Source organism: Hippopotamus amphibius, chromosome 13 (genome assembly GCF_030028045.1).
Source record: "Hippopotamus amphibius kiboko isolate mHipAmp2 chromosome 13, mHipAmp2.hap2, whole genome shotgun sequence".
Taxonomy (NCBI): Eukaryota; Metazoa; Chordata; class Mammalia; order Artiodactyla; family Hippopotamidae; genus Hippopotamus; species Hippopotamus amphibius.
In genome coordinates this window covers 46842017-46854882 of record NC_080198.1, presented here as the reverse complement: position 1 = coordinate 46854882, position 12866 = coordinate 46842017, and the positions used below count along the sequence as shown (strand labels likewise).

Sequence of the window (12866 nt, the reverse complement as noted above, 5' to 3'; positions counted from 1 at the left end):
ACCTATGTCTCAGCGTTTGTTCCACTGGTGTTCTGTGCAAGACCAGATACATCTGCTCTTGGGGAGGAAAGAGCAGGAAAAAAGGCTGTGGACAGTGCCAGAGTTCCATATGTTACAGCTGTGCTACCTGGAGAAAGTTCCAGACCCAAAATCCTTAGGAAGACTTTGGTTGACTTAGCTCAACCAATTAGTGTCAGAAGCCCTGGGGATTATTCAAAATGACTTCATGACAGGTATTCCTGAGAGAGTACATGGAGCCAGGAAGCTGTCAAAACAATGTCTACATGTAAGTTGGTTGTTAGAAATGGCCTCCTGCTTGGTGAACTAAATCCACATGGAATGCTGGAGATGATGCCGCAAAATGAAGACCTATTTATTTGTGAGTGGGAGTGCATAAAACATATATCCTTGCTTTGACAGCAGGCATTCACCAATAGGGATTTCATATTCTATCAAGATAAAGGAGAGCTGACTAAATAAAAACTGCTAATATTGATAGAGCACTTAACGACATGCCCCAGGTTCTTCCCTAAACGCTTTACATGGTTAATCTCCTTTAATCCTCACAAGAATCCTATGGTCTAAGAAGTATCGTTATTATTACTATTATTATTCCCGTTTTAAAAAGAGCAAACAGAAAGGTGGAAAGTGGTGCAGTGGGGATCCAAACCCCTGTGACTCGGATTCAGGGTCCTAAACCACCACGGAGTACTGTCTTGTCAAGAAACTCCTTAGGAAGTGCAAAGCTATCTTTAGGAGTTATGATTTGTATACCACGTGATTTCAAAGCTACGTGACGTGTCATGAAGACGACCAATGTGGCACAGGTTTTAGAATCGGACCTGAGTTGGAATCTCGGTTCTGAGGACGTTACTCACCTATTAAGAGGGACTAAGAGTATTTTCTTCCCAAGACTCTATGTGCACATCCTGAGCCTTCAAGGCGTCACGCTCTCACCCATCACTGGGTCTAGTGGACCAGAGGTGGAGCCGGGAATGCGCCTGGACCTGCAGGTTCGTCGCCAGGGGGCGCGCTTGCGTGCCGGCCTCCGGCGTCTCCTGAGAGGCTCAGTACCAGGGGACTCCAGGTAGCGCATGCGTGTCTTGGCCCCGCGGGTGCGATTGGCTTCCGGGCGGCAGACCTGGAGTGCGCATGCGCTATAGCAACAGGCGCCAGCCTCGGGCAAAATGGCTGCGAAAACATTTGCATCCCGCTTCCGAGGCTCCCGGCGCTTTTTGCGTGGCTTCGTGGCTGGAGCCGTCGCGGGCGCTGCGGGAACCGGGCTAACGGTCGTGCATTTCCTCCTGAGTCGGGACGCTGAGCCAGCGTTGGCGGTGAGGGAGCCGGACGGTGAGTGTGGCTCCCCCGGGGCCGGGGCCGCTACCTCGGGCAGGGGCCGTAACCATGGACGCGCGCTGCCTCCGCTCGCCCTGCCCTCGGTCGTCCGCCGTCCAGTCTGCCGCCTCGGCCTCCTCTCCCCGCGTCGCGTCTCACCTGCCTCCTCCGTGTGCCTCCTTCGCCCTGGGGATCTACTACGCCCAAAGCACTGATCCCGACATGGGTGTTTTTACCGTCTGTGTCCTCCCCTAGATTGTTAGCCCCAAAGCGCTCGGACCGTGTCGGTTTTGTTCTCCACCGTACACACGGCCTGGTACCTGGTACGTAATTGGCATCCAGTAAGTATAGTTGTAGCAGATCAGTCGACTGTCCTCAATGTGTCATCGTTCAAATGAAGAATACCTGCTGCCCCCTCTTCAAAGTATGTAAATCCGCAAGGTACCAGGTGTACCTCATGTTTGACAACGTAAATCAGCTCATGCTCATTTCTTTCTGTCTTCGACCTGCTGGTTTAACTTGCCCCTTCTGATACTTGGCATTTAGCAAGAGAGCTACGCTGGTGGGTTGAAGCCTGGAGAGCACATCAAGAGAGGATTATTTGGAAACCGACGCCCTATTCAGATCGTGCTTGGTTTCTCCCACTAGGAAAAGCAATACCAGTTTTACCACCGTCTTGCGTCAGCACATGCCTCTGCTTCAGCACCAGAACGTTGAGAAAGAGTGTCAGTGAACGATGGTCTTTTTTCTTTTCTTTTTTTTAAAATTTATTTATTTATTTTATTTATTTATTGGCTGCATTGGGTCTTCGTTGCTGCACAGGGGCTTTCTCTAGTTGCTGCGAGTGGGGGCTACTCTTCATTGTGGTGCGCAGGCTCCTCATTGTAGTGGTTTCTCTTGTTGTGGAGCACGGGCTCTAGGCGCATGGGCTTCAATAGTTGTGGCACATGGGCTCAGTAGTTGTGGCTCATGGGCTGTAGAGCACAGGCTCAATAGTTGTGGCACACGGGCTTAGTTGCTCCATGGCATGTGGAATCTTCCCAGGGCAGGGCTCGAACCTGTGTCCCCTGCATTGGCAGGCGGATTTTTTACCACTGCGCCACCTAGGAAGTCCAGAACGATGGTCTTTTAAAAAAATTTAAAAGGCTGTGCCTTTGTCCCTACGTTAACTCTTAAAACATAATGAGTAGGTAGGCTGGCTCCCGTCCAGTCATTATCTATGACTAGTAATGACAGGAGTTTTTCCTTTGCTGCTTTTGTATACACTGTACTTTGTGGGGCAGAGCTTTGAAAATTTGGTATGAAAGACCAGCAAGCTTGGGTCCTTATTTAACAGTTAATGAAATAGCTACAGTTTACCTGGATAGAACTATACAACTGATAATAGGCAAAACCAGTATTTTGCCTACTGTCTTTTCTTTGCCAGGTAAGTAATTGCAAAAATGAGATCATCTGGTTGATTAAATTGTTGAACCAGTCCTTTGTAAGTCTTACCCGCTTCCTTATAATTTTTTGTTCCTACTGATTGTCACTAACTGTTTTCTTTTTCCCCTGATTTTCACTTTTAGGTTCTTCAGAAAGGGCTCTCTTGGAACAATTTGGATTCCCTTTAACTGGAACAGAGACGAGGTGTTACACTAACCATGCCCTGTCTTATGATCAGTCAAAGCGGGTGCCTAGATGGGTTCTTGAACATATATCCAAGAGCAAGATAACAGGTAAGTGGTTAGAAGCAAAGGCATTGATGAAAGACATTTCCAATTTTAGAACAAGGAGGATTATTAATAATTTCATCCTTTTCCACATTACAGCACACTTAGAAAATGATGACGTTTGTATGGCTATCTAGGTAAATGGACCCTGCCTGGCAACCAGGGATGCACCTGGGCCTCCAGACTGTCTCAGGGGTTGAGAGGACCTGTATCTTCACACAGGAATTGGAGGCTTTGCCACAACTATTGCTGCAATGAGCACCACTCATTCATTACCTCCACAATTGCTTTTTAAGTGCCTCCCATGTGCCTGGCACTGTGCTGAGCCTTGGGGTTATGTCAGTGACCACAGTGGATGGTCTCTGCCCCCAAGGCACTTTGAGTTGGGGAGGTTGACCTATCAAATAATCATAAATGTATAATTACAATTGGCAATAACTGTTCTGAAGAAAAAATGATTGCAAGTTGGGATGGTATAATTAAGGAGCAGTAAAGAATACGACGAGAGAGTGTAACAGGAGAACCTGGTACTGGTGAGCAAGGCCTCTTTGAGAAAGTGGCCTGAAGAGTGGATGGCAGACACTCAGGCAGAGGAGTTGGGTGGGCAGCAGGATATGGAGAAGAGCATTCCAGGGAGGGAAAGAGAAGCACAGTTGCATCTTTTAAAGGCCCTCATGTGCAGCATTTTGTTCCGTTAGGGAACTAGAAGAAGGCCAGCATGGCTGGAGCGAGAGAGAATGTGATGTGAAATGAGACTGGAGAGGCAGGCAGGTGTGTGAGCCTGTTCACGTGTTCTCCTTTCTTGGTGGGTTCCTGTAATTAAGATGACCAGGTCTTGCTATTCGGTGTCAGATTGGTCTGGGTAGCTTATTCCAATTTACACTCCCACCATCACTATTTGTCCTCTCCCAGCCCTCACACATAATGAGCATTATTGAGCTTTACCAATTTATTAGTTGATTTTATTTGCATGCATTGATTACCAGTGGGGGTTAATATTTTGTGGATTATTCTTTCTTTGTGAATTTTTCTTTATGATTTTCAATAAGGATGTTCCTTTTTTTTTTCTTTTAAATATTTATTTATTTGGCTGCACCGAGTCTTGGTTGTGGCATGCAGGATCTTTAGTTGCGGCACGTATGTGGGATCTAGTTCCCCAACCAGGGATCAAACCTGGGCCCCCTGCATTGGGAGCGTGGAGTCTTAACAGCTTGACCACCAGGGAAGTCCCAGGGATATTCTTTTTTGAATTTGGTAGGTGTTCTTTTTTATATTAGGATATTACTTTTTGTCATAGTTGTTTTATTCCCATCCTCTTATTCACCTTTTAACTTGCTATATGGCCCACAGATTATTTCTCCTTGCTTTACAGTGCTTGCTGTGTTTAAATATATTAAAATGCTGACATGAAGATGAACGTGTGCCTTTATAGAGTACACATTAACTAGCAGTATAGCAGGAGGCTTGGAATATGCTTGCTTCTAGGAGGAAACTGATGTAAGCGTAAACTTTACCACAGCAGGTAAAATTGATCATAAATTTTTGTCAGGAGAAACTCACTTGATTTAGTTTCAAACCTAATAAATTTCCTTTAAATGCAAAAATTTTCCCAAGATGGAATTTCAGCTTTACTAATTTTATCTTGCTGTTAAGTTACCATTTTCAAAGGCATGTAAGAAAAGCACTGTGTTTCACATTGTAAACCACGTGAGCTATGTAATTTTGAGGAGGTAAAATAGAGCTAATTATTATTTGAAAACAAGCAATATACCTGTGATTTACTTGATTTTAATGCAAAGCATCTTCTGTTTTAGTAATGACAGACTAAGTTATTTAGATTAACTCTCCTGCTAAAAAACAAGAAATATTATTAGCAGTGTATAAAAAGTATATATTAAAAAAATTACTAAAAAAACAAAACAAAACAAAAAAAACAGACCCATGAAAAGGGACTTCCCTCATGGCCCAGTGGTTAAGAATACACCTTCCAATGCAGGAGACGTGGATTCGATCCCTGGTTGGGGAACTAAGATCCCACATGCCGCAGGGCAGCTGAGCCCAAGTACTGCAACTACTGAGCCCACATACTCTGGAGCCCATGGGCCACAACAAAGACCCAGTACAGCCAAAATAAAAGATAAAATAATAAAATAAATAAAATACAATACAGTACAGTAATCTCAGAAGCCAGATTGGCTTAAACACACACACACACACACACACAAACCAACCAAACAAAATAAAGCATGAAGAGGCAACGTGGTAGTAGAGCTTTGCCAGACCAGTATTTGGGGGAATACCAGAATCCAGAGGGGTAAGGTGGTCCTGGTAACCCAAAGCCACGTTACCTTTGGTTCTGCAGCGTTATGGGGTGAGGGGGCCCGAAGGCAAGACCTAGGACTCACTCAAGGTAGATTATCTTACAGGAGACCCTTCCCACATTAACCGGGAACCCCAGAGGGTGGCACCCTCGGGGAAGAGTGAACCAGAACTTTCTTGCCTGCCCACCGTGGAGAACTACATGGAAGGTTGCCTTGGCACTGAGCAGACAAGGATCAAAACAGAAGATAAAAAGTTTGTTCCAGAGAAGTTGAAGCCACAAACTGGCTGTCATGCAGACGTGTAGCCAGAAGCCATGTAGCCTGTATAGATCAAGGAAGCTTAAACCCTGAGCTTGGTTTAGTATGGTCCTCCACTGCCAGTGCCTCCAGACACTGCACAGAAGTAAGTTTACATCCTCTCTCCAGGAAGGCATGTTCATCTTAGGCTTTTGGAAGTTCCCACAAATGATTTTTCAAGGGTGGTGAGCACCAGGCAAAGAAAACCAGACATACCAGGAGGCGGTTCCAATGGTGATGACAGAGAAGTTTACTAGTAATTCTCTGTGTTGCCAGTTATTATTTTTTTATGGGGTAATCCTGAGAAGCTAGATATTAGATACTTTACTCTGAACCTTGGGGTCTGATAATTTAAATTTTTTCTTGATTGAATGAAATGACATTAGAATTAGTAACTTCATTAATCCCCATTTTACACTTTTTTGAGTAGCAGCCTGAGTATATTCCATTTGTTCTCCTAATTGTTATACTTTAACAAGGCCTGTCCTAATGACAGTGGAAAATGTTTTGTTAGGATTCGCTGATGTCCATGGTGACTAACTATTCTGTAGGTATCAGAATATAAACAAAACTGAGATTTCATCGCTCCCATGCGGTGCCAGATATTTTGTGTCAGGAATTTCTGGATTGAGCTCATAACCTAAATGTTAGTTTTGTCATGGCTTAAGGGGCAGTAAGCAAGGTATCAGAGGTACTCTCTCCCCTCCCCTAGGCTGTGCCTGCCCAAAACAGTTTTATTTGTGTCTATATATAATCCATTATTTCAGTACATGTAAATTTGCCAAATACTGTTGTACAACATACAGTACATCGGGATCTTTTTTTTTTTCTTTTGGCCACACTGCACAGCATTTGGGATCTTAGTTCCCCAACCAGGGATCGAACCCACGCCCCCTGAAGTGGCAGCTCAGAGTCTTAGCCACTGGACTGCCAGGGAAGTCACCATGGGGGTCTTTTTAAAAAGCAAGAGTGTGTTTAGTAACTAAGCTTTTTATACAGCTCAGCTATTTGATTGGTCATTGCTTTTACATAGTTACTATCCCAGGGATTTTTCCCTTTAACCTGAAAGGCCATAGATAAAAGTATATGAGATAGCTGCACTGTGTGGACTACTCCTTGCTAAATTCATGTGAAGTATCCAAACTATCCCAGGAACTTGAGACGTGTGCTCTCTCTAAGTACTAGCTGCTCAGAGAGATGCCAGCTGGCAGCAAGCAGCTTGCCTTGCTTAGAGAATCTTGAGGGATATTTGTCCACTGGTAACTTCCCCTTTTGTGTGTTTTTCTTCAGGTGATGCAGACAGAAAACATTGTAAATTCAAGCCAGATCCCAGCATCCCTCCAACCTTCAGCGCCTTCAATGAGGACTATGTTGGCAGTGGTTGGTCACGAGGTCACATGGCTCCGGCAGGAGATAACAAATTCTCATCTGTAGGCATATTTTGGGGGGAGGGATGGGAGCACAGGGCCGGTATTATGCATAACCATGGGACTTGGAAATTAAAAACCTAGGAGCCAAACCCTAACACTTGAGAATTTTCATACTCTATTTTGTATTTTTCTTCCTGACTTCATTTCCTTTCTTTGCTCAGGTATTTTTAAACAGGTTGAATGAGGAAAACTAAATGCTATGCAAAAGGGAATTGGAAAGCCAATAGGAGCTAAAGCTACTCACTCATTTTTATCTTGAAAAATTCCAGACCTTTGGAAAAGTAAAAAAGAGAACACAGGAAAAAATATTTTTACTTGTAGAAAAGTTGAGGATAGTACAGCAAAAACATTTTGATACATTTGCTTTATATACGCATTTTTTTAAACCATGGACAGTGAATTGCGGACATTGTAAGACTTTGTAAGACATTGTAAGACATCCTTAGACGTATTTTCTAAGGATGAGGATATTTGAATGTATGTCAGGTGTATCGTTATACCAAGAAATACGTGCAAATATATTTTTGTAAATTTGTACAATAATACCTAGCATACAGTTCACATTCAAATTTGCCAAATTATCCCAATTATGTCCTTAACTTTTCCTTTTGGATGCAGTATCTAATCATGAATCACATATTACATTTAGTTGTCATGTCTCTCTAGTCTCTTTTAATTTAGGATAATTTCTCGGCCAAAAAAGGGGAGAAGTCTCTTTTCTGACCTTGACATTTATTCCATGAATTGTTGGTGATTACTGTCATTAAGATGGTGGGTGTTGGATACTCATTATAACCACCTGGGGAAGTTTTAAAAAATCCTGATGCCCAGACCTGTGACCCAGAGCAGTTACATCAAAGTCTAGGGGGTGGGACCCAGGCATCGATATTTTTGCGGCTCCCTGTGTTATATCAGTATGCATCCAGGGCTGAGAGCCACTATTTGAAGAGAGGGTATTTGGTGGCCTTGGCAGTTAGTGTAGGTCAGTGAAAGGAAATCCAGTGACAGAACCTTGGGTTTACAGATCAAAAGCATGAGATGAATGAACACATGGTTGTCCAGAAATTCAGAAGAGTAGGACTTTTTTTGTGCCACTTTTGAACTAATGTGTCTGTACTGTGCTACTTAAATACTGATGTGTTCCTGAAAGCTGACCTTTGTTGAGAAACCCTCGGTCAGAGGCTTAACACTAGAATTCACCTTTTAGCTTTATACTGGAAATTTTTTGTTTATATAGTCTGCATTATAGATTTGAATTTTATAAGGTGTGAAGAAAACTAGCACACCAAACTACTTCTTTTGTTATAGTCTTTATTCTGCACAGTCATTATTGAGCTTTCTGTCACTGGAATAGCTGTGGCTTTCATTTACCTAAACAAATAGTTGCTGTAATTGCCTGGAGCTAAGGTATGAATAAGGAACTGGTTGTCTCAGCTTTGTAAAATCTCTCTCAAAGGGGAAGGCATTTCAGTGCGAGTTACTGTTTCTGTTTGTTTTCACAGAAAGCCATGGCTGAAACCTTTTACCTTTCTAATATCGTCCCTCAGAATTTTGATAATAATGCTGGTTATTGGAACAGGTGAGGGCTGAGGCTTTTAAAAATGGGATTCTGTGGGAGATGAGTGATGTGAGAGGACAATGTGTGCCCAGCAGCTGTTTCCGCCTTTGTTTTTCAAATGCTGACACTGCTGAAGATGAATACTCTGGACTGGTTTTCTTTGCTAGATTTGGCAGTGTAGACTTCCGGACACAGCCAGCCATTTTGGTCATGTTTCCTCTGGTCAGAAGTCAAATTCTGGAAGAAACTACTAAAAATAGTGTTACCGAGGCGGTGGAACACTGTGTGTGTAGGCAGAGGGCACTGTATTTTTCTCCGCTTGTATTTAAAGAGTTGTTTTTAAGAACAGTTTTGGTACCATTGAACATAACCATTACCAGTTTTTGACACAGGCTGTCTACAGGCGTCCTCCCTTATCCATGGTTTTGCTTTTTGTGATTTGTTACTCACCGTCAACCACAGTCCAAAAATATTAAGTGGCAAATTCCAGAAATTGACAATTCGTAAATTTTGAATGGGCACATTGCTGAGTAACCTGATGAAATCTAGCGCCTCCTGCTCTGTCCTGCCTGAGATGTGAATCCTCCCTTTGTCCAGTGTGTCCCACCCATTGGTCAGCATACCTCTCGCTTTCATAGTGCTCGTGTTCAAGTAACCCTTATTTTACGTAATAATGGCCCCCAAACGCAAGAGTAGTGATGCCGGCAACTTGGATTTGCCCAAGAGAAGCTGTAAAGTGCTCCTTAAGTGAAAAGGTAAAAGTTGTTGGCTTGATTGTATGCTCAGATTGCTGAGATCTGTGGTAAGAAGAAATCTGTCTGTGAAATTGTGAAGAAGAAAAAAGAAACTCGTGCTTGTTTTTCTGTTGCATCTCAAACTGCAGAAGTTGTGGTCACTAAGCATGATAAGTGCTTAGATTAGATGGAAAAGTCATTAAATTTGTGCAATAAGATATTCTAAGAGAGAGAGAGACCACACCCATATAACTTTTGTTACAGTTTGTTGTTCTAATTGTTCTATTTTATTATTAGTTATTGTGTTAATCTCTTACTATGCCTGATTCATAAGTTAAACTTTATCATAGGTATATATGTATAGGAAAAAACATAGTGGATATAAGATTTGGCACTGTCTGCAGTTTCAGGAATTCACTGAGGGTCGTGGAATGTATTTTCTGCAGATAAGGGGAGGCCTACTGTATAAAATCATCTGGGCATTCTGTATTTTTTTGATGCTTTCATTCATTTCTGTCAGGGGATCTTTTAAGCATTTAAAACTAGTACTAATATTTCATGCTATTGTGTTTTCCCCATACATTACTGTGTGATTTGAAATAATTAAGAGGGTCCCTCACAGTAAAAAAGACTTCAACAATTATCAGTTATGGCCCACATTTGTGTCTTCTACATACCCTCCCTTGCCCCTACTCAGATTATTTTAAGCAGGTCACAGATGTATTATTTTATCCACAAATATTTTGATATATATTTTTAGAAGATAAGAATTCTTTAAAAATATAACCATGGTACTGTTATTGCCCCTAAAAATTTAATGGTAATTCAGTAATTCCTTATTAGCAATTTTATAATCAGTGTTCAGATTTCCCTGATTGTTTTTACCTTTTTTTTTTTTTTTTGATTCTAACACAGTCCACACGTAGATTTGGGTGATATATCTCTTCAGTCCCTTTTAATCTGTAGGTTTCTCCTCTTCCCCCTGTCCACCCACACCCTCCTCAAATTATTTGTTGAAGATCTGGGATGTTTGTTCTATAGAGTTTTCTTTATTCTGGCTGATTATATACCTTTAGAAGCATTTAACATTTTCCCTTTTCAAGGGATATATTTTTGGGAGGAATACTTTACCTTTAGTTGGGCATATATGCTATAAGATGTAATAATGTTGATTTTACTTCTTAGATACGGAAAGTAAGGAACAGTGTCATGCATTGTTACCTCTCATGAATCGCTTCCAACTGCAGTATAACAAAATGCATGTTAAAACCACTTGCCATTTTTATTTAGTAAATTAGCAAAAACAGTTTTTAAATGATAATTCCCAGCGTTGTAAAGATTCTTGTGAAACCGCTGTGTCGTATTTTGGAGTTTATAGAATAAATTTGTACAGTCTCATTAAAAATATTAGTTTTACATATAGTCAAGCATCATTAAGATATTTATTCAATAAAGTAATTCTGGCCCTTGAAATTTATTCTAAGGAATTAATACAGTGTTTTATTATTTAAGAAGTGTTAGGATAAACCCAATTGCCCTACAATAGGAGTAGTTACATAAAAGAGATATATCAACTTGTTGAAATGATGTACAATTCTTGAAAAAAGTTTATTTGAGAATTAGGGCATAGAAAAAAAAGGGAGGAAACAAAACAAAATTTCAGTTATAAACTGAACATTGAATAAATACACACACTGGAAAATGTAGGTTGTTGTATAAATATGTGTATTTTTAAAGTTTTTTCGTGCAGTAAATAAACTGGGAAGAACATTGCTTTTATGCTTATAGTGTTTTGTGCCATATTCTCTTGTTTACATTGATTTCTCTAATGCAGTGTTCTTGGTATCTCTCCTAAGGACTTGATGTGGTTTGCTTCTTTTCTACAGTTATGTGTGAGAATATCATACATCTTTTTGCTTTTTCAGAATAGAAATGTACTGTCGAGAACTGACAGAGAGGTTTGAGGACGTTTGGATAGTGTCTGGACCGCTGACCTTACCTCAGACTGGAAGTGATGGAAAGAAAACAGTTAGTTACCAGGTAGGAATATGTTTTTTTTTTTTAAGAACTTTTATTGAGGTACAGTTAACAGACAATAAACAGCATATACTTAGAGTGTACAATTTGGTATCCCAATCTCCCAATTCATTCCCCCCCAACCCTCCCCGCTTTCCCCACTTGGTATCCATATGTTTGTTCTCTACATCTGTGTCTCTATTTCTGCCTTGCATTTCTTCTTTCATAGTTGTTAGCATTTGCCTTATGTATTGAGGTGCTCCTATATTGGGTGCATATATATTTATAATTGTTATCTCCTCTTCTTGGATGGATCCCTTGATCTTTATGTAATGTCCTTTCTTGTCTCTTGTAACATTTTTTATTTTAAAGTCTATTTAATCTGATATGAGTATCGCTACTCCAGCTTTCTTTTGATTTTCATTTGCATGGAATATCTTTTTCCATCCCCTCACTTTCCGTCTGTATGTGTCCCTAGGTCTGAAGTGGGTCTCTTGTAGACAGCATATATATGGGTCTTGTTTTTGTATCCATTCAGCCAGTCTGTGTCTTTTGGTTGGTGCATTTAGTCCATTTACATTCAAAGTAATTATCAATATGTATGTTCCTTTTACCATTTTCTTAATTGTTTTGTTTTTGTTTTTGTAGGTCCTTTTGTTCTCTTATGTTTCCCACTTAGAGAAGTTCCTTTCGCATTTGTTGTAGGGCTGGTTTGGTGGTGCTGAATTCTCTTAGCTGTTGCTTGTCTATAAAGCTTTTGATTTCTCCATCAAATCTGAATGAGATCCTTGCTGGGTAGAGTATTCTTGGTTGTAGGTTCTTCCCTTTCATCACTTTAAATATATCATGCCACTCCCTTCTGGCTTGCAGAGTTTCTGCTGAAAAATCAGCTGTTAACCTTATGGGAGTTCCCTTGTATGTCATTTGTCGTTTTTCCCTTGTTGCTTTTAATAACTTTTCTCTGTCTTTAATTTTTGTCAATTTGACTACTATATGTCTTGGCGTGTTTCTCCTTGGGTTTATCTTGCCTGGGACTTTCTGTGCTTTCTGGACTTGGGGAGCTGTTTCCTTTCCCATGTTAGGGAAGTTTTCAACTATCATCTCTTCCAGTGTTGTCTCGGGTCCTTTCTCTCTCTCTTCTCCTTCTGGGACCCCTATAATGCAAATGTTGGTGTGTTTAACATTGTCCCAGAGGTCTCTTAGGCTGTCTTCAGTTCTTTTCATTCTTTTTTCTTTATTCTTTTCTGCATCAGTGATTATCACCATTCTGTCTTCCACGTCACTTAGTCGTCCTTCTGCCTCAGTGAATCTGCTATTGGTTCCTTCTAGTGTATTTTTCATTTCAGATATTGTGTTGCATATTTCTGTTTGTTTGCTCTTTAATTCTTCTAGGTCTTTGGCAAACTTTTCTTGCAACTTTTTGATCTTTGCATCCAGTCTTTTTCAAAGTCCTGGATCATCTT

At 41.0% G+C, this 12866-nt stretch overlaps 1 protein-coding gene across 6 annotated transcripts in view; it reads left to right on the top strand.

Annotated features, from left to right (window-relative positions):
• The first annotated feature begins 1108 nt into the window (after positions 1 to 1108).
• Positions 1109 to 12866, top strand: part of LOC130834723 (nuclease EXOG, mitochondrial) — a 55791-nt gene continuing 44033 nt past the window's right edge. For 2 of the 6 annotated variants that reach the window (XR_009048743.1, XR_009048744.1), the window contains exons 1-5: positions 1109 to 1350; positions 2904 to 3053; positions 6956 to 7095; positions 8598 to 8674; positions 11313 to 11427. Coding sequence is in view for 4 of the 6 variants with exons in the window: in XM_057705375.1 (XP_057561358.1) it covers positions 1188 to 1350; positions 2904 to 3053; positions 6956 to 7095; positions 8598 to 8674; positions 11313 to 11427 (645 nt within the window). In the remaining 2 variants the exon portion in view is untranslated. Of the gene's footprint in view, positions 1351 to 2903; positions 3054 to 3146; positions 4302 to 4951; positions 5772 to 6955; positions 7096 to 8597; positions 8675 to 11312; positions 11428 to 12866 lie in introns of those variants that run through there. The other 4 variants (XM_057705375.1, XM_057705374.1, XM_057705376.1 and 1 more) reach the window with 3 other exon arrangements.